General features: G+C 41.3%; 1 protein-coding gene across 3 annotated transcripts in view; it reads right to left on the bottom strand.

The window, feature by feature from the left end:
• The window catches only part of KDM4B (lysine demethylase 4B), a 209,693-nt gene that overhangs the window by 62,549 nt on the left and 120,889 nt on the right, over positions 1 to 26,255 (bottom strand). For 2 of the 3 annotated variants that reach the window (XM_074978255.1, XM_074978256.1), the window contains exons 9-10: positions 11,826 to 12,022; positions 8,363 to 8,401 (exon numbers count right to left, since the gene is read on the bottom strand). In XM_074978255.1, the coding sequence (XP_074834356.1) occupies positions 8,363 to 8,401; positions 11,826 to 12,022 (236 nt within the window). The remainder of the gene's footprint in view (positions 1 to 8,362; positions 8,402 to 11,825; positions 12,023 to 26,255) is intronic. The other variant, XM_074978257.1, reaches the window with a different exon arrangement.

Here is a 26,255-nt window from a genome sequence, read left to right as displayed (position 1 = left end):
TAAACTTTCAAGTGTTTGGACAAACTCACATAACAAGATAAAAGTCACCTAGGAAGGAAAACAGGAATATTCAAGCAGAATACTTAGTGAATAGGAACGGCTAACACGGAGATTCATGTGGGAGTTCTCCAGGTGACTACAGGACCCTGTGGTAAGTGGCTGTCTATTGTGTGTGCATGTGTGGGTTTGTGGTTACTCGCTGACAAGTATCAGAGAGGTAGCCATGTTAGTCTGTAGCTTCGAGAACAACAAGAAGTCTTGTGGCACTTTATAGACTTAACAGATATTTTGGAGAGTAAGCTTTCGTGGGCAAAGACCCGCTTTATCAGATGCATGAGTGGGGGTGGTGGTTTCAGAGGGGTATTTAAAGAATGGGGTTCCAGAAAAAGGGAGGGCCAGAGCTGACATGGTCTATTCAGCAAGGTGGAAACGGCCCATTATCAACAGTAGGTATCAAAAGGTATCATGCATCTGATGAAGCGGGTCTTTGCCCATGAAAGCAGAAGCTCCAAAATATGTTAGTCTACAAGGTGCCACAAGACTTCTTGTTGTTCTCTGCAGTACAGTTATCCAGCCAGTTATGCACCCACCTTATAGTAGCCTCATATAAGTTGTATCTGCCTAGTTTATTGATAAGACTATCATGTGAGACCGTATCACATGCTTTACTTAGGTCTAGGTATACCACATCCACTACTTTTCCCCTATCAACAAGGCTTGTTATCCTATCAAAGAAAGCTATCAGATTGGTTTGACGTGATTTGTTCTTTACAAATCCATGCTGGCTGTCTCCTATTACCTTACCACCTTCCAAGTGCTTGCAGATAATTTCTTTAATTACTTGCTCCATTATCTTTCCTGGCACTGAAGTTAAACTGACTGGCCTGTAGTTTCCTGGGTTATTCTTTTTCTCCTTTTTATAGATAGGCACTATATTTTCCCATTTCCAGTCTTCTGGAATCTATCCTGTGTCCCATGATTTTCCAAAAATGATAGCTAAAGGCTCAGATACCTCCTCTATCAGCTCCATGAGTATTCTAGGGTGCATTTCATCAGGCCCTGGTGACTTGGAGACATCTAATTTTCCTAAGTGATTTTTAACTTCTTCTTTTTTTATTTCAACTTCTAACCCTACCCCTTTCCCACTAGCATTCACTATGTTAGGCATTCCTTCAGACTTCTCAGTGAGGACGGAAACAAACAGATCATTAAGCATCTCTGCCATTTCCAAGTTCCCTGTTACTGTTTCTCCCTCCTCACTGAGCAATGGCCCTATCCTGTCCCTGGTCTTCCTCTTGTTTCTAATATATTTATAAAAAGCCGTCGTGTTTTCCTTTATGCCTGTTGCTAGTTTGAGATCATTTTGTGCTTTAGCCTTTCTAATCTTGCTCTTGCATTCTTGTGTTGTTTGCCTATATTAATCCTTTGTAATTTGCCCTTGTTTCCATTTTTTATAAGATTCCTTTTTTATTTTGAGATCATGCAAGATCTCCTGGTTAAGCCAAGGTGGACTTTTGCCATATTTTCTCTTTCCTACACAGCAGGATAGCTTGCTTTTGGGCCCTTAATAATGTCCCTTTGAAAAACTGCCAACTCTCCTCAGCTGTTTTTCCCCTCAGTTCTGCTTGCCATGGGACATTACCTACCAGCTCTGAGTTTATCAAAATCTGCCTTCCTGAAATCCAATCTCTCTATTTTGCTGTTTTCCCTTCTACCCTTCCTTAGAATTGTGAACTCTACGAATTCATGATCACTTTCACCCAAGCTGCCTTCCACTTTCAAATTCTCAACCAATCCTTCCCTATTTGTTAAAATGAAACCTAAAACAGCTTCCCCCCAGTAGCTTTTACAACCTTTTGGAATGAAAAATTGTCTCCAATGCAGTCCAAGAACTTATTGGATAGTCTGTGCCCCGATGTATTAGTTTCCCAACATACACCTGGATAGTTGAAGTCCCCCATAACCACCAAATCCTGGCCCTGCATGACTTGGTCAGTTGTTTAAAAAAAGCCTTGTCCACCTCTTCTACCTGGGTAGGCAGTCTGTAGTAGACCCCTTAGCAGGACATCACCCTTGTTTTTTTACCCCTCTTAGTCTAACCCAGAGACTTTCAACACGTCCATCTCCTATGTCCATCTCCACCTCAGTCCACATGTGCACATTTTTAATATATAAGGCAACCCTGCCTCCCTTTCTTCCCTGTCTATCCTTCCTAAGCAGGCTGTACCCTTCAATACCAACATACCAATCATGTGTATTATCCCACCACGTTTCTGTGATGCCAACTGTAATGAGGATTTGAAATCTATAACCTTCTGTTCATTGGTCAAGCCTAACCAGGGGGTTGGGCCACCAGGAAGACCAGGGCTATATAAAGCCCACCAGTAAGTGACCAGGGAACAGCTAACAAGGAGTCTTCTGTGAGATTTTAAAGGGGAAGTTTGAAGAGGGCTAGATACACTTGGCATTCTTTAAAACCTCTTTTAAACTAAACTAAAATGAAAACTATCTGATTTAAATAAAAACCTTATCAAGAATCTTATTATCTGTAGAAGGCAATGCAAACAGAAGTACAGCAGCAGAGTTTGGGGGTTATCCTGTTTATTTCACCCAGTGTAGCATGCATGATTGATTATTTGCCGTGTGGAGGGGTAGCTTATGTGTGCATTTGATGCTTGGAAATTGTGACCATAATGTAATGAAATTTAACATCCTTGTGGTGGAGGAGAACATGGTGGTATTTTATTTCAGAAAAGGAAACTATACAAAAATGACGTCTGTTAAACAGAAATTAAATGGTACAGTGACAAAAGTAAAATCCCTGCAAACTGCACAGAAACTTTTCAAAGGCACCAAAAATAGAGGCCCAACTTAAATGTATACCTCCAAATCAAAAAAGTAAGAGTCCCAAAAAAGTGCCACCAGGGCTTAACAACCAGGTAGAAAAGCAGTGAGAGATAAAAAGGCATTGTTTAAAAAGTAGAAGATAAATTCCAGTAAGGAAAATAGAAAGGAGCATGAACTCTGTCAAGTGTAAAACCTTTGTAAGAAAAGCCAAAAAGGAGCTTGAAGAACAGCTAGCTAAAAACTCAAAATATAACAACACAATGTTTTTAAGTACATCAGAAGCAGGAAGCCTGCTAAAAAATAGTGGCCATTGCAGACAAATTAAATTTTTTGTTTCAGTCTTCACAGCTGAGGCAATCAGGGAGGTTCACAAACCTGAGTCATTCTTTTTAGGTGACAAATCTGAGGAACTGTCCCAGACTGAGGTGTCATTAGAGAAGGTTTTAGAACAAATTGATAAATTTAAAAGCCATGTCACTGGGAACAGATGGCTTTCACCCAAGAGTTCTGAAAAACTCAAATGTGAAATTGCAGAACTATTAACTGCAGTTTGTAAATTATCCTTTAAATCAGCTTCTGTACCTAATGCCAGGAAGATGGCTAATGTGATGCCAATATTTTAAAAGGGCTCTAGAGGAGATCCTGGCAATTACAGACCAGTAAGTCTAATGTCGGTACCAGGAAATTCAGCTGAATCTATAGTGAAGTATAAAATTGTCAGACATGTAGATGAACATAATGTGTTGGGGGCAAGTCAACATGGTTTCTGTAAAGGAAAATCATGCCTTACTAATCTCATACAATTCTTTCAGAGGGTTAATAAGAATGTGAACAAGGGGGATTCAGTGCATATAATATACCTAGATTTCCAGAAAGCCTTTGACAAGGTCCCTCATAAAAGGCTCTTAAGTAAAGTAAGGTGCCATAGGATAAGAAAGGTCCTCTTGTGGATTGATAACCGGTTAAAAGACAGGACATGAAAGATAGGAATAAATAGTCAATTTTCAGAATGGAGACTGGTAATTAATGGTGTCCCCCAAGGGTCCATACAGCAACCAATCCTATTCAACTCAAATATAAATGATCTGAAGAAAGGGGTAAACAGAGAGTTGGCAAAATTTGCTGATGATACTAAACTGCTCACTATAGGCAAGAACAAAGCAGACTGTGAAGAGCATCAAAAAGTTCTTGCACAACAAAGTGACTGGGCAACAAAATGGCAAAAGAAATTTGATGTTGATAAATGTGAAGTAATGCATACTGGAAAAAATAATCTCAACTATACATACGAAATTATGAGGACCAATCTAGCTATAACCACTCAAGAGAGAGATCTTGGAGTCATTGTTGATAGTTCTCTGAAAACATCCACTCAGTGTGCAGCAGCAGTCAAAAAAGCAAACAGAATGTTAGGAATCATTAATAAAGGGATAGAAAATAAGACAAAGAATATTTATTGCCTCCATATAAAATGATGGTATAACCACATCTTGAATACCGAATACAGATGTAGTCACCTCATCTGAAAAAAAAGAAAGACATATTGGCATTGGAAAAGGTTCAGAAAAGGGCAACAAAAATTATTAGGGCTTTGGAACAGGTGCCATATGAAGACATATTTAAAAGACTGGGACTTTTCCTCTTAGAAAAAAGGAGAGTAAGGGTGGATACGATTGAGGTCTATTAAATCATGACTCATGCAGAAAAAGTGAGTAAGAAAAAGTTATTTGTTCCCATAATGTAAGAACTAGGGGTCACCAAATGAAATTAGTAGGTAGCAGGTCTACACTAACAAAAGGAAGATTTTCTTTATGCAGTGTGTGGTAGAACTCCTTGCTAGAGGATGCTGTGAAGACCAGGATTTTAATGAGGTTCAAAAAAGAACTAGAGAATTCATGGCGGTTAGGTCCATTAGTGGCTATTAGCCAAGATGGGTAGGAAAGGTGTCCCTAGCCTCTGTTTCAGGCTGGAAATGAATGACAGGAGAGGGATCACTTGATGATTTCCTGTTCTGATGCCCTCTGGGGCAACTGGCATTGGCCACTGTCAGAAGACAGGATACTGGGTCAGATGGACCTTTGGTCTGACCCAGTATGACCATTCTTATGTAATTATTTCAATCCAAGAGTTGTAAAAATACTGGTTAAGCAAAGGTTTCTGGATCAAGTAACACATACATGTTCAACAGCTTGAAATGTGCATCAGAACGATTCTAGAATAACTGGAGAAGCAATGAGCAAAGCGGACGAGGCAGACAGATGTTTTACAACACCGCAGGTTAACTGAGGGGTTTCACTGCTCTGCAGTAGGTCCACAAAGAGAAAGAAGGGTGTAGGAAGTAAAGAAAAAGAGCAAAAGGAGTAAGACTTACCATCCATAAACTGCTCTATGCTGACATTAACATTCACAGCACATCAGGAAAGCAAGTATCATTTTCAATGTACACACAGAGATTAAGCGATCTTGTTGAAGGTCAATAACTAGTCACAGTCTAAAGAACCTGAGAGTTCCGACTTCCAGACCATGCTGACCTTTCTGAAGCTTAAGTGGGAGAAGAAAAAAAGGCTGAAATTGATTTAGGAAGATTGGCTCTGAGGTGGAGCAATATTTAAGAAGCCAACTACCTGTAAAGGTATCACAACTGAAGTATTTTAGGACCCTCACATAAAATGGGCATTCTGAGAATTTCCCCACACCACTCAGTTTTCTCTGAAGTAACAGGTCAATTACTGCATGCAGGAAACAGGAACGCAGCAGCAGCGCATGCGCAGACCAGCTGGTTACAGCTAGAAGAGTCTCCAACCTGTGGAGCAGGACGAGCTGAGCACCTACATTGGAGCACCCAACGGGCACATCACTTGAAGAAGAGCCACCCAAAGCAACAAAGGGAGTCTTGGAGAACAACATAGGACTACATTAATGCACAGAGATAAGCTCCAATTAATACAAGCACTCTCTTTTTTGCCTAAAGTTTCATAATGCCTGAATTTAAGATAATGGACACATTTATTAGGTCTGCACGTTTTTTAAAACACTGGTCACTCATCAGTCTGGCTTCCCAGTGAAGATGATCTCAGATGCAGGTTTCTTTTTTTTTTTTTAAATGAACTTAATTCTTTGGTTTAGGGCAGTGTTTCCCAAAGTGTGGTCCACAGCCCAGTACCAGCCCTTGGGAAAAAAATACTTGTCCTTTGAAAATATACAAATTATTGCTATGTACTACTATTATTGTGAAAAAATAATAAGCAGTGAAAATTTATTCATTTTTTATATGAGTTCATATTTTTGGGCCGCAAAAAAAGGTACTGAAAAGAAACCGGGTCCCAACTATATCAAGTTTGGAAAACCCTGGTTTAGGGTATCAAAAGGAGGTACAGGCCTGTTGTGATACTCTGCTGGGATTACCAATGTAAATAAAATTCTAATAAAGAGGAACCATCTCCAGAAAAGTTCTAGCACTGTGCAACACCAGAGGAAGGGACAGAACTATCCTGCACATTATAAACTAAGCAAGTTGGGAAAGGAAAGGAGAGGAGAGGCAAAGCAGGACAGTTCACAGAAGAGAACACACACTGAGGCTGTGGCTACACTTGATCAAAACTTCAAAATGGCCATGGCAAATGGCCATTTCAAAGATTACTAATGAGGCGCTGAATTGAATAGTCAGCACCTCATTAGCATTAGGCTGCTTTCGAATGCACGTGGCTCAGCGCGGCTACATGGGGGTCTTTTTCAAAAGGACCCGGCACATTTCGAAATCCCTTATTCCCCTCAGCTAATTCCCCTTATTCCCCTCAATTCAGCGCCTCATTAGTAATCTTCGAAATGGCCATTTGCATGGCCATTTAAAAGTTTTGGCCAAGTGTGGCCACAGCCTGACAGTTTTGGCTTCTATCTGAGCACATTAAATCTCTACCTACCATAATTCAATTTCCTCTTTATAAAGATTTTTCCTCTTAAAGAAAGCATGATGAAGGGAAAAATTCTTCTCCTTCCAGATCCTGTTTGCTTTTCCTATTGGCAGCCCATTTATAAATCCTCCTAATCCAATTGAACTTTTTGGAATGCAGCTGCTGTTTATTGGCAACCCGTCTGTTGACCAATTAGCTTTAGCCACAATCAATTAACCATTATGCAAATACCATGTCAGTGTAGCACCTTCACTACACTGGGTTTATTCAGTGTACCAGCTGCACATTCAAGAAAGATGGACCAGAACTAGAAGGAGACAGTTGGAGCTCCTGGAAAGTCTCTCCTGACAGAAGGAGATGCATACCAGTAAGAAATCAAGCAAAGATAAAACAAAGGAGTCCTCAAAGATGGCACATGAATATCCTCCATACCCCTGAGATCACACGATTCAACTGTTGATTTTACAGCTGCAGCTGTTGAAGATTAAGGATGGTACTAGTGGAACAACAGAGATCTACCCAAAACAGGAAAACATCTTGATTTTTAATAATAGGAGACTGTTTACCGAAAGTGAAAATAAAATAGAGGCAGGGTTATTTATGCAGGCAGGTTAATGGCTGCAGATGGCAATTAGTTTGCAGAAATAAATGATGTAAGCTTGGTGATGCATCAGGTATAGTTTGGATAAAAGGACAGAAAAAATGACTCAACATTCAAGGACATGGGTCTACGCTACAGTTACAGGGCACAGTCAGGAAACAGATTAGGAAAAAAAATCTTCTGATAAAGCAACCTTAATTACAGCATTCCAATTACTCATCTTTTCAAGTGACATGTAAAGTGGGCAAAATTCAAAAAAAAGTAATCAAGGTCCCAGAGGGTAGTGTAGAATTGCTTTCTTGCACAGGTTGTTGGAAAAACCTTCACAGTTGTAAGCTATTTTAAACTGAATCCTGAAAATAAATTCGATGTGGCAAATACAGTTGACATTGACAACCATCTAAAATCCAGTACCACAATGAACTCAGCTCAGTCAGACATGAGGCATTAAATGACCTGACAGGGATATTCAAAATTATGAAGGGATTTCATAGAGTGAAATAAGAAGCTGTCCTATACTAGGAAAAAAGATTTAAAGGCCCAGGGATACATTCAACAGTAGGAATTTAGGAGCAAGTTTGGAATTCAGGCCAACATATTTCTCTCCTACAGAAGCAAACACAGAGATAACATAGTTTAGTTGAAACTAGAATTGGATTATGTGAGCAAAGCATAATAAATGTTTACTGGCAAGGTTTGAGAATGCAGAATGGGAAGAAATGGCTAATCATCAGCTAATCTCTTCCCACCAAAGGAATTATAGGTAGAATAAAGTGTTCAAACATTGCTAAAGAAGTCAGACTCATCCTCTTGCTCTAAAAATGTATGCTATGGCTCACGCCACTCAATACTATCAGAGTCTTGGGCTTGGGCTCTGTTCAGTCCAGCAGCCCACTATTGAAGAGTTCAGTATTCCTTTTGTCACTGCTATAAAGTAACATCATTCCTCTTTTCCTAATGGGTACCTCAGGCAAATACGGAAGGGAAAAGGGAAACTGCATACCGATAATTTTGTTTGTTGTCCTCTTCTTCATCTCCCATCCTACAAAACAAGATTCCAGAAGAGCAAACCATTAGAGCACCACAACCCTGTAAAGCACAGGAGATGTATATGACCACGTTCCACTTCTTTCCTGTCACATAATTGAAAAAGCTCCAAAAAACCTGAATAAGGACACACAGACTTGTGTAAAATAGAAACAAGGTGTAAGTGTTGGGAGGAAGTGAAGATGGGAGAAAGGTGGGAGAGTGGGGAGGGAACACTGCAAACAACAATTACTGTTATGTAATTTTCCGCTCGTGGCATGTTGACTCTTCCCCCATTCTACAAAACAAGAATCCATATGTCTATGTGAAAACCAAAATCAACTTTATAAAGCAAGGAAAGATCTAAATACTACAGTATCTGAGAAGAAGATAGTGACCCTATCTATAATAAAGGCCCTATATCCTCACTAACAAGTTGGCCCTAACTTCTGAGGCAAGGTATTCTAGATTTTTGGGGAAACTGAAAATTCTGCACCTATTTCATTTACATTAAATACAGAGGGTTTTATTAAATTAAATAGGAAAATACAATAAGGCAATCAGTATAGGAAACCCAAGCTCTACATTTCTTTGCTTCAGTGGGAAAGTGAAAAAGTCTGTAAACTAAGGACATTAACTGGTATTTATGCTAAAATCAGTACTACACAGCTGAAAATGAAATGAAAGTGACCATCTCTTTTGGTTTCAGAGTTAACACCCCATTGAAATGAACACAGCAATTTATCCCTTGCAGAGCCATTTCTTCAGGATATCTGCAGACTAATGCAGACATCACCACATTGGTTTGCATTCAGCTCACATTTTAAAGGTTATTTTTACAACCATGGGAGATAGCAACTGGTTTTTAAATTAAACCTTAGATTCTGGAGTACAGTGTTCTGCCAAAGGGTAGATTCCACAGATGCAGAACCACAGCCTTCTATAAATCAAATCAACTACATCAGATGCTTCTGTCCAAGTGGTAGCAGTGGCTCTAAAAATACGTTCTTAAACAGACAAAAGGAAGATCTATGCGCCTGCCTCTAGGCCACATTAATCTTGTAATCAACTAATAATTCTTTTAGAAGCTATTCACTCCTGTTCTGTCAAAAGAAGCAGACTTCTAGGCTACACATAATGTAACAATATACTTCATCTCAATCACAATTTGAAACCCTCGGTGCAGGAATTGCTAAGACAAGGAACTAAATTTACAGAAAAGATTTGGAAACTTTAAGGATATTTAATATTTTAAGTGCTCAAAGATGTAAACTGATATCTAATAGGTTTTTTTTTTAAAGGCCTAAGAAAATAAGGTACCTCACTCCATCAAACATCAAAGCAAGACAAAACTAAAAGCCTAAACTGACCAAATCAAGCAAGGTCTGAACACCCAACTTCAAATATTGACTTGCCCCCTGTGGAGCCTTACATTGCAGGATTCTACTAGATCAGTGCTTCCCAATTTCCCTGGCCCTGAAATCTACCCCCCAAACCCATCTCCAGACTCAACCCCTCTGAGCCCTAAACCCACATCCCCATCCCCAGGCTTAACCCCTCTCAGCCTCAACCCCACTACCCAATCCCCAGGATTAACCTGCCTCAGTCCCAAATAGGCCCCCAGGACTAACTCATCTGTGGCGCTGCCTGGGGTGCCTACACCAGGCGGTCACATGTGTCCAGTGGAAGGAAGGCTGGAGTAGAGGTGTTCTGCTGGCATGGGCGAGCTGAGCCACACCCACCAGAGGGGTGTCACCGCTTGGGCAGTGGGGCGAGTGAGGGGCTCTCTGCAGCTCCCTGCCCTGCCGCTGCTGAAACAGTAGAACTAAATTTAATCAGTTTAACAGACAGATCCCTCCCACTGCCCTGCTGGGCATTAAACCAATTAACTTTAGTTCTACCGTTTCAGCAGAGGCAGGGCAGGAAGCCTCAGAGGAGCCAATGGTGGCAGCATCCAGGGCCGCAGACAACTCCTTAAAAAGCTGCATGTGGCTCTGAAGTCTCAATGGAATTTTCTCACAGAACCTTTATTTTCACTTTGCAGAACCCCGGGGTTCCATGGAACACCATTTGGGAAAGACTGCACTAGAAGCCCACCCCATGTTCATTTTCTGACAGCAGACTTGTGTCATACTGTTCATTATGAATTAAATACCTCCATTCATAAAAAAATGTAAGCTGGTTAAGAGCACAACTCCACATAGCTTATGGGCAGAAAATGTAAGGAAGAGACCCATAAGGGTTAAATTTATCCCTTTCTGGAAAAGAAACACTATCAGGACCTCACCAAAAAAACTGGGAGATAAACGCAGCCAAGACTCAGCAAATGAGTGAAGCATGAGAAGTGCCTGTGTTGCTAAACTGAAACAGACTAGCTGTTTCCTAACTAGGCACGCTTTCCAAAAAGGTAATAGCCATCATTAAGAGTACAGGTGAATCCTGTGTTGCTGCTGATAGCCAAAGCTGAAAGGTCATTTGCTTCTCTTTTGTAGACTGGGAAAAAACAACACAGATAAAGAGGACAAACCGTAGACTTAAACGTAGTTAGCAAAGAGTGGACGGGCAAGAGGAAAGGAATGAAGGATGCCCTCCAGGAGGTCTGTTGCGTGCTGCAATAAAGACCACCACACAAATATGGCAGCTAGAAGAGAAGCACAGTACCAAGCAGGCCTGAGAGCTTACCAGCAAGCCCATAGATATGTGTGAGTATGCAACAGACAGTAGGAAAACACAGAGGGAGAAGTGAAAGCAGCGACTTAGGGGAAGCACAGAGAGACGGAACACAGTTGCCTGCAAGAACAGAGCAGAAAATTCCACTTAAGTAGGGCTTGGATTCCCTGAATATAGTACTTTCCCACCGGATAAGTGAACGGAGTCTGAAGGTTACACACTCGTCTGAGGAAAAACCTCAGAACCACCCTAAGAAAATGACAAGAATCATGGCCAATGTTACCCTAAAATTTTTCATTCATGTGTGGATTTTTTCAAACCACATGTGGAATAATTTTTGTGTATGTATCAAGACCTGCAAACATTAGGAAGCAATCTCTCCCCATGTCCCTCTATATCTGTACTCATATCGTACCAATAGCTGAGATAGGAGATACGCACCACTGCAGAGTGGACCAGGTGAACTATGGCTTTAATATAGCTTTGTTTAGGAGGTGCTAGGTACCATCTACTGTCCGATAACAAGATACTGGATTCTGGGCTGTTAGGGGAGCTTAAACCCGTCTTACTTGCCTGTAAACTCCTCTCAGAAATACCAAGTCCCTGAGCCACTACATATCCCAAGGAGGACCTTTTTGACAACACTTTCCGTATAAGCCAGTTGCTTTAGGGTCCATCTATAATAGTGAATGATGCCGTAAAATACCCAGCTAGATGGGAACTCTGAGCCCTAGGAATTCTGAGCGACTAGTGGACACCATCCTCCTTACCTGCGAAGCAACTTAGCTTTCAGGTCAGCCTTTGTCTCATTCCAGGCATCCAGCTCTGGGCTGGTCACAGCTGTGGGTTTCATGTGATCCAGAACAGCACTATCTTTCCCTTGTTTCCATAAATCATAACGTTCTGGTTGCAGAACTCTCACAAAAACATCCATGGAGATCTTCACCATGTCTTTGCGGCAAGTGCACTGAAAGAGAATTCCAGATACTGCGATCAGTCAAGTACCTCTGCCAGTGTGCCCAGCTCAGGGGAATTTCCATTCCAGCCCCGTCCCCCAGGCTTTCACATCTCTCACAGCAAGTTAATACTTTGCATATCTATTTTATAATTCCCAGAGCTGATATTGGGGTGTACAGATGTGTGTATATGCCAAACACTTTGGTAAATGAATTACTCCATCTGCCCAGAGAACAGATTAGGCAGAGACTGTGTCAGCTCCCTATGCAGATCTGCCAGTATCCCTCATCAGTATATTGTCATCCTGGTGAAACTTGACAAGGGTATTTGAGACCTCAGCCTGCAATTAATCCTTTTCCTGTCTTCTAAGCCTGTCAACGAAATTGCCAGTTAGTAAGGGGATGCTGATCTACTGAGATTGATTGATCCAACAGTCATTAGATGGTAAGAAACTTTGGTTACTATAGACTTGGGCAAGGGTTTGACCTGAAGCCCAGAGGTGAAAGAGCCTTGATCCCCATTATCCAATCACCTGTGAGCATGTAACTAGGAATGTTAAAGAGCAAGTAATCTGGTAACCAAGTAACTGCCAAAACTTCTGTTGTTTACTTGTCTAACAGCCCCTCTCCCCTGCTGCTCTGCATTTAAATGGCTGAGCTGCACATAGATTGGCTTAGCTTCTCTCCCCATTGTGAGTGGGGGAAGGAAATCAAGCATCCAGAATCAAAGCCTGTTCACTGTTGGCATGGGAGCACAGAAGGAATGGGAAAATAAACATTGTTCAGATGTCCCCATCTATCAAAAGTTAACTGACTAGTCAGCAGGAGTTGAGTGAGAGGGGATTTGCTGACTCCTCTGGATGCAGCTACAAGTTGAACCTTATCTGGAAACATCCATAATCCAGCATAATTTTAATTAGCCAGATGACCACTAGTCGTGGGTTTGGCCATGTTTCCCATAAAGTTTGTGTACAGCCACCAGTCCTGACTATCAGTGTTCTGCGCTGTTGTTAGCTTCCATTCACCCCTAAATATCTTCTAAGAGCTCACTAAGCAGTGGAAGTGTTGGTAACATGCTAAACAATATTGACCTCCTGTGGTCCAGCAAATTCTCTCGTTCAGCACCGGTCAGGTCCTGAGGGTGCCAGACGAAAGAGGTTCAACCTATAATAACCAAGAGGTCTGCCTGGCAAACACAAAACAGACAACAACAAACATAAAGATGCACATTGAGTGGTCAATCAAACAGCCTCTGGGAGGAAAAAAAACGGACTCCTATTAATTTTGTCTGCATTTGATTACACTTCAACCATGAGAATAAATTTATTCATGTTAATGAAATAATTTTTTATTATTAGAGTATCAGTGGTTAGATGGTACCAGTTAATATTTCAGAACTGAGCATCAAACACAGAAGCCTGGCTATATCCACCCATAGCCTCTGGTGACTAAAGACGGGAGGACTACCACAACGAAAAATGATCTCTGCTACTGCAGCTTCAGAAGAGAGCGGTAAATGCAACTGCAGGGGATACAGAGGGAAAAAAAGCTGAACAGATGGGACGTAAGCAAGAGGCTAAACAGCAATAACTGACATCTAACGGAAGCATCTCTAGAGCAGGGAAATATTTGTACCCTTTCTGGGCTACCAAGACAGCATTGAAATTGACCAGTGGAACTATAAACGCATATTTATTACGCTGTGCAGCTGCACGAGAGACAAGACACAAATGTATTTTAGGTGGACAGATTTTCACCATGCCAAACCACATGAGCCACATATGAGACTATCTACAAGTCATACCCCTTACAGAGAGTTTTCTGTCTCCAAAACAGAAGCGCCAGAGCACCGGATGCCTCTGTACATTGCATATTTGTAATGGAGATAGTGAACTTGACAAAAACCAACTTATTGCTCCGAGTGTATACTCCTTTTCTGGGGCTCGGAAACAGATGGCACCTTACTAGCTGGGCTCTCAGATAACCACAACTCCTATTTTGTTTTGCACTCACATTGGATTTCCATTCTGCTTTGTAGTAAGAAGATGACGCAAGACATTTTCCAGGACTATATATTTAAAGCTGTTTCACACCCACACCCACCCCTTCCAAGCCATCTGGTTACATTTCTACCATTTTCTCAGCAGAAGAGCAATACATTAGACAGCTCTGTTGCCTCCCCTTTCTTCTCTCATTTGTTACTAACATTATTAAAATATTTATGGCCTTGAATGTGAAGCAGCAAAGAGAAGAAAGGCTTTCTGCAGAGCCTGCCAGAGGATTCCCCCCTCCCCTTCTTGTTTTTCATTTCATAAGGAGTGCTAACCGTTTTCTGCTCTACAACAGAGTACTGACTTGAGGAGCAAAAATAACCTGACTGTACTGAGCGGGAATATTTATGGCCAGACAATTTCCAGCAAACTCAATTCATTTAATGAAAAACAGTGCAGAAAAGAAAGGCTTGGAATTTAATTTGGCCAAGGAGTTGCCAGAACACAGATGGTACCCCATGTTTCAGATTCTGGGCTAGGCAGAAGCTTTCCCCAGTGTCTCCATCAATAGTGGCTTAAGGGATTTGTATAGAGCAGCTTTCCAATTGCTTTCCCTTAAGTAATTAAAAAAAGGTACCTATGCGCTCCTGTGCGGGGGAACTTGAAGATGCACCCTGCGGAGCAGATCACAAGCTGGTCCCAGAGAATGTCCCTTTTCCGCTTTGCAAAGGGCTAATCCAGACAAAAAGCTGTATAGACAAGTAACATCCCCTCTCCTGCATCTGCCGTGGTACCAGCATGTGTTCAGCACACTAAGGTCATCTCCCTTCAGGCAACACAGAGCAACTATCCAGCGAGATGGGGCTAGGTGTCCCGAACGCAACCATGAAAGCCAAGACAGGTAACGCAAACTCCTGCAAGGTAGGGGCTGGAGGCCTCAAAGGCTCAATGTACAGTACAAAGACTGCCAGGAATTCACACAGTGGGCTATTTCTGGTCCAATTTATGGCCACTGTTATTCCGGGAAGTGGCAATGAAAGCTGCAGTCTGCCTGGCTTAACCTCTGCAATCCTGCTTCTGCAGCAGCCAACCTCTCTGCCTTGCACACAAATCTAACATGATGAATGTTTATATTTCAATTTTAATTTTATTTTATTACTTTCACACTAGCAAGCATGAATAATTTACACACAGCCTCTCTCCTCTGGGGCCTCTTCCAGCTCATGCAGTGATATTTCCTCAGCCACTGCAATTGTGTCATATTCCTGGTCTCACAATACCCAAACAATTCTTCCCCCACTCCCTTCCCTCTGTCACACCAGCATAATCCTGATTCAAGCAGCAGCAAGGCAACTGCAAATGAGGGCTTGTGGAGGTTCAGGAGACTAGCTTTAAATGCATCAGCTGCTTCTGTAACTGAAATAGGACAAAACAAGTGCATATTCTTCAGCTCCTGTTTAGGCAACTCACCCAATTCTAAGCATTTTTCCCCCATCTCCACACCCCCTTACTCATGATTCTATTGTTGCAGCTATTTTTAAGTGTCCAAGTGTGAAACAAACACTACCATTGTTGAAGACTGCTGATGGACACCTGCACACGCACACAAACAACACACACACACATTCTTTTTCTCTCCTCCCACACCCATTTAGCTTTCCTCAGCCAAATGGGACAGAATGCTCTCTGAAAGGGAGTTTAGCCATGCCCATTAGTTTCTAATAGAAAAATTAGGAAAAATGGAGAGAGGAGCAATTAAAAGAGGTTGGAAAAGGTTTTCTCAAGTACTGACAGAGCTTTGGGGACCTGTTGTGTTCCAACCATTGCATAAAAAATGGCAAGAGACCAGGATAAAGGAATAACTGGTGCACCCTGAATGACTTGTACTGCAGAAGCACTGACTTTGCTATATAGATATCTCTCTTCATGACACAGTCAAGTCAAAAATGGCGACCACGTTAAGGAGCCAGGCCTCTTAGGCTTATAGTATAGCTATGAATAAAAGGAGCAACTCTTTTTCCAGGATTTTCAGAAAAAGGGGCGCAGAAGACAAGGACAGGTTCAGAATGGAGAGGAAATAACTTACAGTTCCACAGTTTCATATCTCAGGTAAGTATGGGCCCAGATGAGGGATACTGACCAGCTTCATCCCTACTCAAAGAACAGCAGAGCCACCATTTGGATACAAGGAGCTGACATTACATTAAAACTTCCTCACTATCACTCCAGGCTGAATATCATGCACACAAGCCACGTAGATGACCTCCTCTCTCCAGCCCTTTATTTACTGTTACAAATTCCAGTAATAGTGACAACACCTTCAGCTGGGGCCTGCATGTGGATACACCTGACATCTTGATGAGCCAAACTTTAAGAAAGCACCTCTGCATACAGCTGTTTGTGACAATTTAATCAATTCTCTGAATGTCTGTAATGGATTTCTCTTTATCTAAAGACTTACTGCTACAAAAACCATAGATTAGACACCCATTTCCAAGTTAACAACCCTGCCCATCTCTCTCCTCCCAGTTCTCCTTACTGGAACGTTAAGATGGGGTAAGTAGCACTGTCTAATTATAAACAATGTCACTAAAGCTGGCACACTGTGGCAGTTTGCCTGGAACACTAGAGAGAACATGCAACACCTGCATGCAACATGGATACTAGTGCTTCATAGTTATGATGTATCTTCAAATTATAAAGTATAAATAGGATAGAAAATAGAGTAAAAATAGCCTGCACATAAAGGCTATGTCTACTCTAGCCCAAATCTTTGAAATGGCCATGCAAATGTAGTGTAGACATGGCCAAAGTGTGGTAAAATAGTCCAAAGCAGAACTAATCAGGTTTAAATTTAGCTACATGGAATCCTGAGACTTAGTGGCACATTACAGAGTTCAATTTGCTTTCCAAAAATCTATGCTTTCAAATTAAAATATGCCTAGGCCTTTTAGTTGCAGTCCTATAAAATGAGCAAGTCTACACCTGACTGATAACATTTAAGGAGAAGTATGAAATCTCATTCCCATTCAGTAAGTCCCTAAAAGCTGTAACACTTTTAGACAAGATGGTATGTCTTGAGCAAGATCTGGACTGGATTTTAAAAACTACACAAGGGGAAAAAAAACAACCAACCAAACGAACAAAAATTGCAGAGAACATACTATCCCAGTGGCACAAAACCTTAACAACTGCTACTTTTTTGTCTAGATTTAACAGCTGATGGATTTGATCTGCTATGCTGTTTAGCCAGCATGTATCAGGTGAATCACTTTTTAAGCAATAAATGTGTTTGTTCTTCAAAAAATGGTACCTGACAGACCTATTTGGTGCAGACTGGTGTACAGAAACCCTAATGTGAAGTCCCAATCTTCACCAAGTAACAAGCCCATCTCTACTTTTATCCCCTATCCATTGATAAGTGCTGCAAGTGAAATGGTGCAAAAACTCCCACTGAAGCATGCCCAAGGAATCTTTATTACAGGCTTCCTTCTCTGTGCTCTCAGTGGAATTCATCCCTGCTTTAGACCCACAGAAGGACTTGGAGTGACAAGGTCACCAAAAGTATGGACCATGACTAAATGGCAACATGAAGGCCATACACTTGTCAAGTCAAAATGACAGATGAAAAAATTTACAGTTATGGAGCTAAGGGACTCTGGGATCTAATCAAGCATCTTTGAGTCTCTCCTCCTCTCATTTGGTACCCAGACTGCCCTACCAAACTGCTGGGGAAAAGCGTGGCTGTCACCATGCATGCTGAGAAAGTGACAGATCAAATAGCAGAATATTCATAACCAGGGTCTCCTAGGACCTGCTGGCAAGTTCTGAGGAAAATGAAAGTATGATGTAGGGTTTGCTGTTTTCCTTCCATTACAGAGAATCAGAGACCCAAAGTGGCAACAAATTGACTTCTGAAAAACACAATAATGACAGCTCAGTGAAAAAGCTTCACCCAGCAAACCCCTCACTGGCCTGCTGATAAAATCCTGCACCACAGGCTGAATGCTGACCATTTTTAACACAACACACTTCCTAAAATACTGGCTGCACTCTAAACAGAACACAGGACAGGTACGTACATGAAGCATAAAAGGGCAGAAAGCTGTAACCATGTGAACCATAATTCTTAGACTCAAGGGCCTCATTTAGTGAAATAGCATATATATTATACATACATACACTATACACAAACACACCCATGCAGTTTTGGTATTTCCCTTGACTTAACTAGTTAGTAAAAAGTCTATCTTCCTCATAGCCCAGAAGAGATGTTTAGGAAATCAATCAAATCCCATAAGAACATAAGGGCATAAGAACGGCCATACTGGGTCAGACCAAAGGCCCACTTAGCCCGGTATCCTGTCTCCTGACAGTGGCCAATGCCAGATGCCCCAGAGAGTGCGACCGAGAACAGGTAATCGCCGAGTGGTCCCTCTCCTGTCTTATGTTTCCAGACTCTGACAAGCAAAGGCTAGGGACACCATTTCTACACATCCCAGCTAATAAGCATTGATAGACCTAGCCTCCATAAATTTATGTAGTTCTTTTTTGAACCCTGTTACAGTCCTGGTCTTCACATCATCTGCTGGCGAGGAGTTTCACAGGCTGACATGGTGCACTGTGTGAAGAAAAACTTCCTTTTGTTTTAAACCTGCTACCCATTAATTTCATTTGGTGACCCCTAGTTCTTACATTATGGAAAACTACAAAATAACTTTTCCTTCTCCACTTTCTAGATACCTCTCACGATTTTACAGACCTCTCTCATATCTCCCCATATCCCTCTTGCCCCTATCCAACATCTCATTTCAGAAGCTAGTAACTTCACTGACTGCCTCCCCATGGAGCAACTGGGATCTGGTTAGCAAAAGATAATTTAAGAAGGTAAAAGCATGGCAGGGATCACTTAAGATGAAAGAAAAGGTAGAAGGATCCAGAAACAAATCTGTTCAGATAAACTGACGAGCTCAGCTTGGAGAACCATCAATCTTGAACTAATTTCCCTCTCTTCCCACTATCCCGGAAGACAGAGTCCAGGATAGTCTACTGTAGTGCTGAAACAGTGCTGATTAAAATACAAACAAGATACATAAGTAAACAAAATACCCACCTTGAATCTGCAACTTATCCCAGCCCAGCACCACTCAGACGTTTCACAGCCTAAGTGACTAAGACTGAGCAAAGCACAATGAAGCTCTTTTTCTAAAGAAGCAGTGTCCTTTCCCTGGCAAAGGCTAAAAAGTTATTTCATTTTCATAGTCTAAATGGGAGAGCTGGTTATTTAGTCAAGGCGATGACTTCTTCCCCATTCTCTCTCCTTCTTCTCACCATTCCCAGTAGGTGGGAGGAAGCAAACTAGTCTCACACCAACCTTTTACCGCAGTGGTGTCAAACAGAAATGTAAGGACCGCCACAGCAACGCACACCCCCGAAAGACGCGCACACCCCACACCCAGAGTCATGCTCTGTGCATGCAAACAGGTGATACAGCAGAACTGCCACTGCAGTTGGAGCTGCGCCTAGGGCTGCGCCTGGAGCTACTGCCGCAGTCACCGTGTGCTTGTCCCACCAAGCGGTGCAGCGCATGCACAGAGCAGGTGGAGAGCACTCCCTGGGTGCAGCTCTAAGGAGCTCCACTTTGCCACACTGCAGTGTTGAATTTGCCACATGCAGCAAATGGAAAGCAAACTGGGCACTGCAGTTTCCACGTGTCCTCCCAATGAGTCAAATTTACTTTTTATGAGCACTGATAATGCTCTGTAAAAGGACACAAATTAAATCAAATGACACCTGATAAAGAGTAGCAAAAAATTAAACAAATATACAGAAAGCTGGATATTGTTTTAACACTTAAGGAAGTTGGATTCTCTCCCCACCAACTGACTTCATAGACATACAAAATTAGAACTGGAAGGGACCTTGAAAGGTCACCGAGTCCAGTTCCTTGCCCTCAAGCACCATCTAAACCTTCCCTGATAGATAGTGACACAGAGATAGCCGTGTTAGTCTGTATTCTATCAAAACAAACAAGCAGTCAAGTAGCACTTTAAAGACTAACAAAATAATTTATTATGTGATGAGCTTTCATGGGACAGACCCACTTCTTCAGATCACAGCCATACCATTCCTGATAGATGTCTATCTAACTTGCTCTTAAACATCTCCAGAGATGGAGATTCTATAACTTCCCTAGGCAATTTATTCCAAATTTTAACCACCCTGACAGGAAGTTTTCCCTAATGTCCAACCTGAACCTCCCTTGCTGCAGTTTAAGCCCACTGCTTCTTGTCCTATCCTCCGGGGCCAAAGAGAACAATTTTTCTCCCTCTTCCTTGTAACCTACTTTGAGGTACCTGAAAACTGCTATCATGTACACTCTAAGTCTTCTTTTTTCTAAGCTGAACAAGCCCAGTTCTTTCAGTCTTCCCTCACAGCTCATGTTCTCTAGATCTTTAATCATTCTTACTGCTCTTCTCTGGACCTTCTCCAATTTCTTGAAATGCGGTACACAGAACTGGACACACTACTCCAATTGAGACCTAACTGGTGCTGAGTAGAGCAGAACAATGACCTCTTGTGTCTTGCTCATGACACTCCTGTTAGTGCATCCCAGAATCACATTTGCTTGTTTTGCAACAACATCACACCATTGACTCATGTTTAGTTTGTGGGCCACTATGACCCCCTAGATCCTTTTCTGCAGTACTTTTTCCTAGTTTGTCCAGATCAATTAGAATTACATCCCTATCCTCCAAAGCAGTTGCAACCCCTCCCTCCTTGGTATCATCTGCAAACTTAATAACTACACTCTCTATGCCAATATCTAAATTGTTGATAAAGTTATTGAAGATGTAATGCCCCAAGTGGAATGTCAACAGACCCAGGTTGCTAGCACCAGGGATTGAACCTGCAATCACAGGGGCTAAAGCTCTGTGCTCTACCGCATGAGCTAAAGGCCAGCTGGCTCTCAATTAAGGCTCCAGAGCAGAGACTTCACTCACCCTAGTATGAGGGCTCAGCACCTCTGAGCGCTACAAACAGAACCGGTCCCAAAACAGACCCCTGCAGAACCCCACTTGTTATGCCCTTCCAGCATGTTTGTGAACCATTAATAACTACTCTGAGAATGGTTATCCAGCCAGTTATGCACCAGCCTTACAGTAGCCCTATTTAAGTTGTATTTGCCTAGTTTATTGGCAAGATCATGTGAAACCATATCAAATGCTTTCCTAAAGTCTAGAGTGCCACATCCACCACTTCGCCCTTATCCTCAAGACTTGTTTTCCGATCAAAGATAGATATCAGATTGGTTTAGCATGATTTGTTCTTTATAAACTAATGCTGGATGTTATCTATCACCTTATTTTCTTCCAAGATGTTTGCAGATTAATTCCTTAATTACTTGCTCCATCATCTTTCCCAGCACAGAAGCTAAACTGAGTTGTCTATATATATATATATATATATATATATATATATATATATATATATAGGTTGTGGTCTGGCTATGGTCTGAAGAAGTGGGTCTGTCCCACGAAAGCTTACCTAATAAACTATTTTGCTACTCTTTAAAGTGCTACTTGACTGCTTTTTGTTTTGAGTGGTCTATAGTTTCCTGGTATGTTCTTATTTCCCTTTTTATAGATGGGCACTCCATTTGCCCTTTTCCAGTCTTCTGGAATCTGTCCTGACTTCCAGGACTGTTCAAAGATGAGCATTAAAGGCTCAGATACCTCCTCTATCAGCTCCTTGAGTATTCTAGGATGCATTTTATCAGGTCCTGGTGTTTTGCACATGTCTAACTTTTCTAATTTTTAACTTGTTCCTTTTTTATTTTATCTTCTAAACTACTCTATTCCCACTAGCATTCATTATGTTAGGCATTCCTTCATTAGCCTTCTTCGTTTCCAAGTTTCCTGATACTGTTTCTCCCTCCTCACTGAGCAGTGGACCTACCCTGTCCCTGATCTTCCTCTTGCTTCTAATACATTTATAAAATGTCTTCTTGTTACCCTTTATGTCTCTAGCTAGCTTGAATTCATTTTGTGCCTTCACCTTTCTAATCTTTCCCCTGCATAGCTGTATTGGTTGCTTATGTTCATCCTTTGTAATTTGTCCTAATTTTCACTTTTTATGAGACTCCTTTTTGACTTTGAGATCATGCAAGATCTCCTGGCTAAACAAAGGTGGCCTTTTATCATACTTTCTATCTCTCTTATGTAGTGATATAGCTTGCTTTTGGGCCCATCACAGTGTCCCTTTGAAAAAGTGCCAACTCTCTTCAGTTGTTTTTTCTCTTAGTCTTGCTTCCTATGGGACCTTATCTACTAGCTCTCTGAGTTTGTCAAAATTTGCCTTCCTGAAATCCAATGTCTCTATTTTGCTGTTCTCCATTCTTCCACTCCTTAGAATCACGAAGTCTTTAATTTCATGATCACTTTCTCCCAAGCTGCCTTTCACTTTCAAATTCTCAACAAGTTCTTCCCTATTTGTTAAAATCAAATCTAGAACCCAATCACCCTCTACTAGCTTCTTCCACTTTCTGAAATAAAAAATTACCTTCAATTCAGTCCAAGAACTTACTAGATAGCCTGCCTCACTATTTTAGTTTCCCAACATACGTCTGGACAGCTGAAGTCCCCCTTTACCACCAAATCCTGCACCTCTGATGATTTTGTTAGCTGTTTAGAAAAAACCTCATCCACTTCTTCTATCTGGGTAGGTGGTTTGTAGAAGACTCCAACATCATTCTTGTTTTTTTAACCTCTTTTAACCTAATACAGAGACTCTCGATTCATCTGTCGCCTGTGTCCATCTCCACCTCAGTCCAGGCATCTACATTTTTAACATAAGACAACACCTCCTCCCTGTTTACCCTGCCTATCCTTCCTAAGCTCCTAAAAGAAAACAGAATCCAATCAACTCAGTGGCATATGGAAAGTTAATGCAAAGGAACATTCCCTCCCATCCCCATGCAGAAACACTTAAGTGAAATAACTAAGTTTTACAATGGCACTTCTGTGCCTCCTGCTGAAGGTTCAACGTTTTGCTGAACTGAAGACCTGGCAATATGCGAGATCTCTTCAGATTGAGCTAAATTCCATTTTGCTTTAATATTCATTTACGCACCAGAAAAATGCACACGCTCAAAAGCTGAAGTTCTCCTCCCTTGAAGCCAGTTCTAAAAGCAGGTCAGAACCTTTGGCTTGAGGCCTCTAACTCTGGATTGGAGTGGAAGCATATATTGCTAAATTCATCTCACACTGCCTCTTTTCACATAACATTTCAGAATGCTAACTGAGAAAGAAGGTTACAGGGTTTCTGTTAACTACTCAGAGAGGTAGGTGTCTCCAAATGGCTCCCTTTCCTGTAGGTTTACATCTTTGACCTAATTCAGGCAGACTATGGTTCAGCTAATTACTATCCCCCACATACACATAGCAAAGGAAACATGGTCGCCTCTCCCTTCTGTAAATTTTCCTTCCACTGAATTCCACATTATGCAACTTCAAGTGAACATCTCTCTATCTTCCCAAGTTTTGTAAAATGGCCAAGGCAATTGCAGGAAGATGACTGCGTGTAATGGAAAAGGCAGTTGAGGTCTACCTGCCCTCAAGTTAATGAAAAGTTAAATTTGGGAGAAAAAAATAGAAAGAGCTAGAAGAGTACATTTGCATATTTACTGGCTGGTCGTTGAAAGCTTGTGGGAAGGAATGAGCCCTGACCCCCTGTTTCTGGTGTAATTACTAGCATGGCAGTAAGTCTCAAAAACAAACCAGTTCATTAGGAAATCCACTGGAAACACACTGTAGAGTGTTTCATAAACAAAACAATTAGGGAAAAACTCCCAAGGACTCCCTCTAGTCCTTGGCTACAGGGCATGCGTCCTCTCCACATGCATCTTTACCACTCTGTACAGGGTTCTGTGGGTAGCATGACAGTGGAGAGGTGGTGAACAGTGTCAGACAAGGGCAAGACTTACGCCCACTCTGTCCATATACAAGATCAAAACAGATTTCTGGTTCAAGCAACAGAATAGCTGACTGCTGAGAAGCCTCTCTCTGGTAAAATGTAACAGCTTCTTACAAAACGGTGTTTGAGTTAAACAAAGCAGCAGAAATGTAGCACTTTAAAGACTAATGAAATGATTTATTTGGTGATGAGCTTTCCTGGGACAGACACACGTCTTCAGATCAATTTCATTTCCAATACAGACTGACATTTATAAGTACAGAGGACCAAAAAGAAAAAAATTGCAATAAGAACTGATAAATCAAACAGGATTGAAAGAAAGGGGTGAGTGGTGGGGGGATGTTAATTCTCCTGTCTGAGATAATTACAACCATCAAAGGACAGGAAGCAGTCCTTGTAATGTGTGAGGTATTTGATGTCTCTTTTCATACCACATGTTAATATGTCGAATTTGAATGTGTACCCTAATTCAGAAATCTCTCGCTCTAATCTGTCGTTAAATTCTCTATGTTGGAATTAGTGATCTTATACTAAATGCTTCTTCTGGTACCAAACTAAAAACATAATTTGCAAAAACTACTGTATGCCTTCCCTCAGAATTTTCACAATGTAGGCTGAAAAGTAAAAGAATCATTGAGGGAGTGAGGCTAGAACAGCCTTCCAATAGGAGCAGCGGTGGCAAGTGACCTAGCTAGTTTTAAGATGCAACTTGGTAAGTTTGTGAACCGTATTATATTTAGTATTTACATTCGTATTAAATTACCATCTCTATAGATCTACATCAGCCTGAGATCTATTATACATACACAGGCAGTTCCTCTACACAGCAAATAGAATTACAGTACAGAACAAATTCCAAATTGGTGAGAGACAGATTTTGAGCCCACCAGGACTGTCAAAATCCTCTGCAACATTACCAGTGGGAATTCAATAAAAATACCAACTCCTTTGTTTTTTGACAGTCTCATTCCAGTTTGAGGGGCTAAATAAAATGACTGCCTGCGTAGTAAGCATTTTATACATTTGTAGCGAACAATACCTGCTGAGTGTCTCGAGGCATTAGTAGGAAAAAGTTCAATTCCCTTCACTTTTGTACAAGATTTCAAGGTTGGCCAAAGGCGACTACTTTGTACTTTTTGAAGTATGTAATTTCAGTAGCCCACTGAGAGCTGTGATGCTATGGAACCACAGAATATTCAGACGTTGTATCAACTTTACAAATGTTTATATAACTTTATGGGCTGGCTCATGAGTTTATACGTGGCTCAGTGGGTGAGCTCAAAGACTTCTCGTGTAGGAACTAAAAATCAATGCTGAAACTAAGTAGATAACAGGTCTGCTGAATTCTTGAAGTACTTGAAATCCTACCAGACTCTCCCTGTGACAGGTGAGTGACCATCTGATAAAACAGATATGTATTTAAGCTACTTGCCATTATGATTCGTCTTCTCTAATGTTTTTGTTCTGAATAAATAAGACTCTGCATACAGATGTGGTCGCCTCATGTCTAAAAAATAGCATTGGAAAAGTTGCAGAAATAGGCAACAAAAATGATCAGGGGTTTAGAAGCGATGCCATATGAAGAAAGATTAAAAAGACAGACTTTTCAGCTTAGAAAAAAGGAGACTAAGGGGGAATACGATAGAGGTCTATGTAATCATGACTGGGTTGGAAAAAGTGAATAAGGAAAAGTTATTTACTTGTTCCCATAACACAAGAACTAAGGGTCAGCAAATGGGTAGCAGGTTTAACCCTAACAAAAGGAAGTTTTTCTTCACACAGAGCATAGTAGACCTGTGGAACTCATTGCCAGAGGAGGTTATGAAGACCAATACTTTATCAGTGTTCAAAAAAGAACTAGATAAATTCATGGAGGTTAGCTCCATCAATGGATGCTAGCCAGGATAGTTAAGAATGGTGTCCCTTGCCTCTGTTTATCAGAGGTTGGAAATGGATGTCAGGAAAGGAGGCTAGAGATTGCTTTCGTGATTTTTACCTGTTCCGTTCACTCCCTCTGGGTGTCTGTTATTAGCCTCTATCGGCAGACAGGATACTGGGCTAGAAGGACCTTTGGTCTGACCCAGTGTGGCCATTCTTATATTCTTGCTCTATGAAAGCTCACTGACCATTGATTACCCATGTCATTGCCCCAAGAGAAGGCTACAGGAGCTGAGCTAAAGCAAGTCTGCTAAGAAAATCACAGTGAATTACAGGAATCTGACACTTTAGGTCCAGATCTAGAGGGAGAAAAGTCATGGGACTCTACCCCAGAAAAGAT

Source organism: Carettochelys insculpta, chromosome 27, assembly GCF_033958435.1.
Source record: "Carettochelys insculpta isolate YL-2023 chromosome 27, ASM3395843v1, whole genome shotgun sequence".
In the NCBI taxonomy this organism is placed as follows: Eukaryota; Metazoa; Chordata; order Testudines; family Carettochelyidae; genus Carettochelys; species Carettochelys insculpta.
Note: the sequence above shows the minus strand (reverse complement) of the source record. Positions and strands in the feature narration are given on the sequence as shown.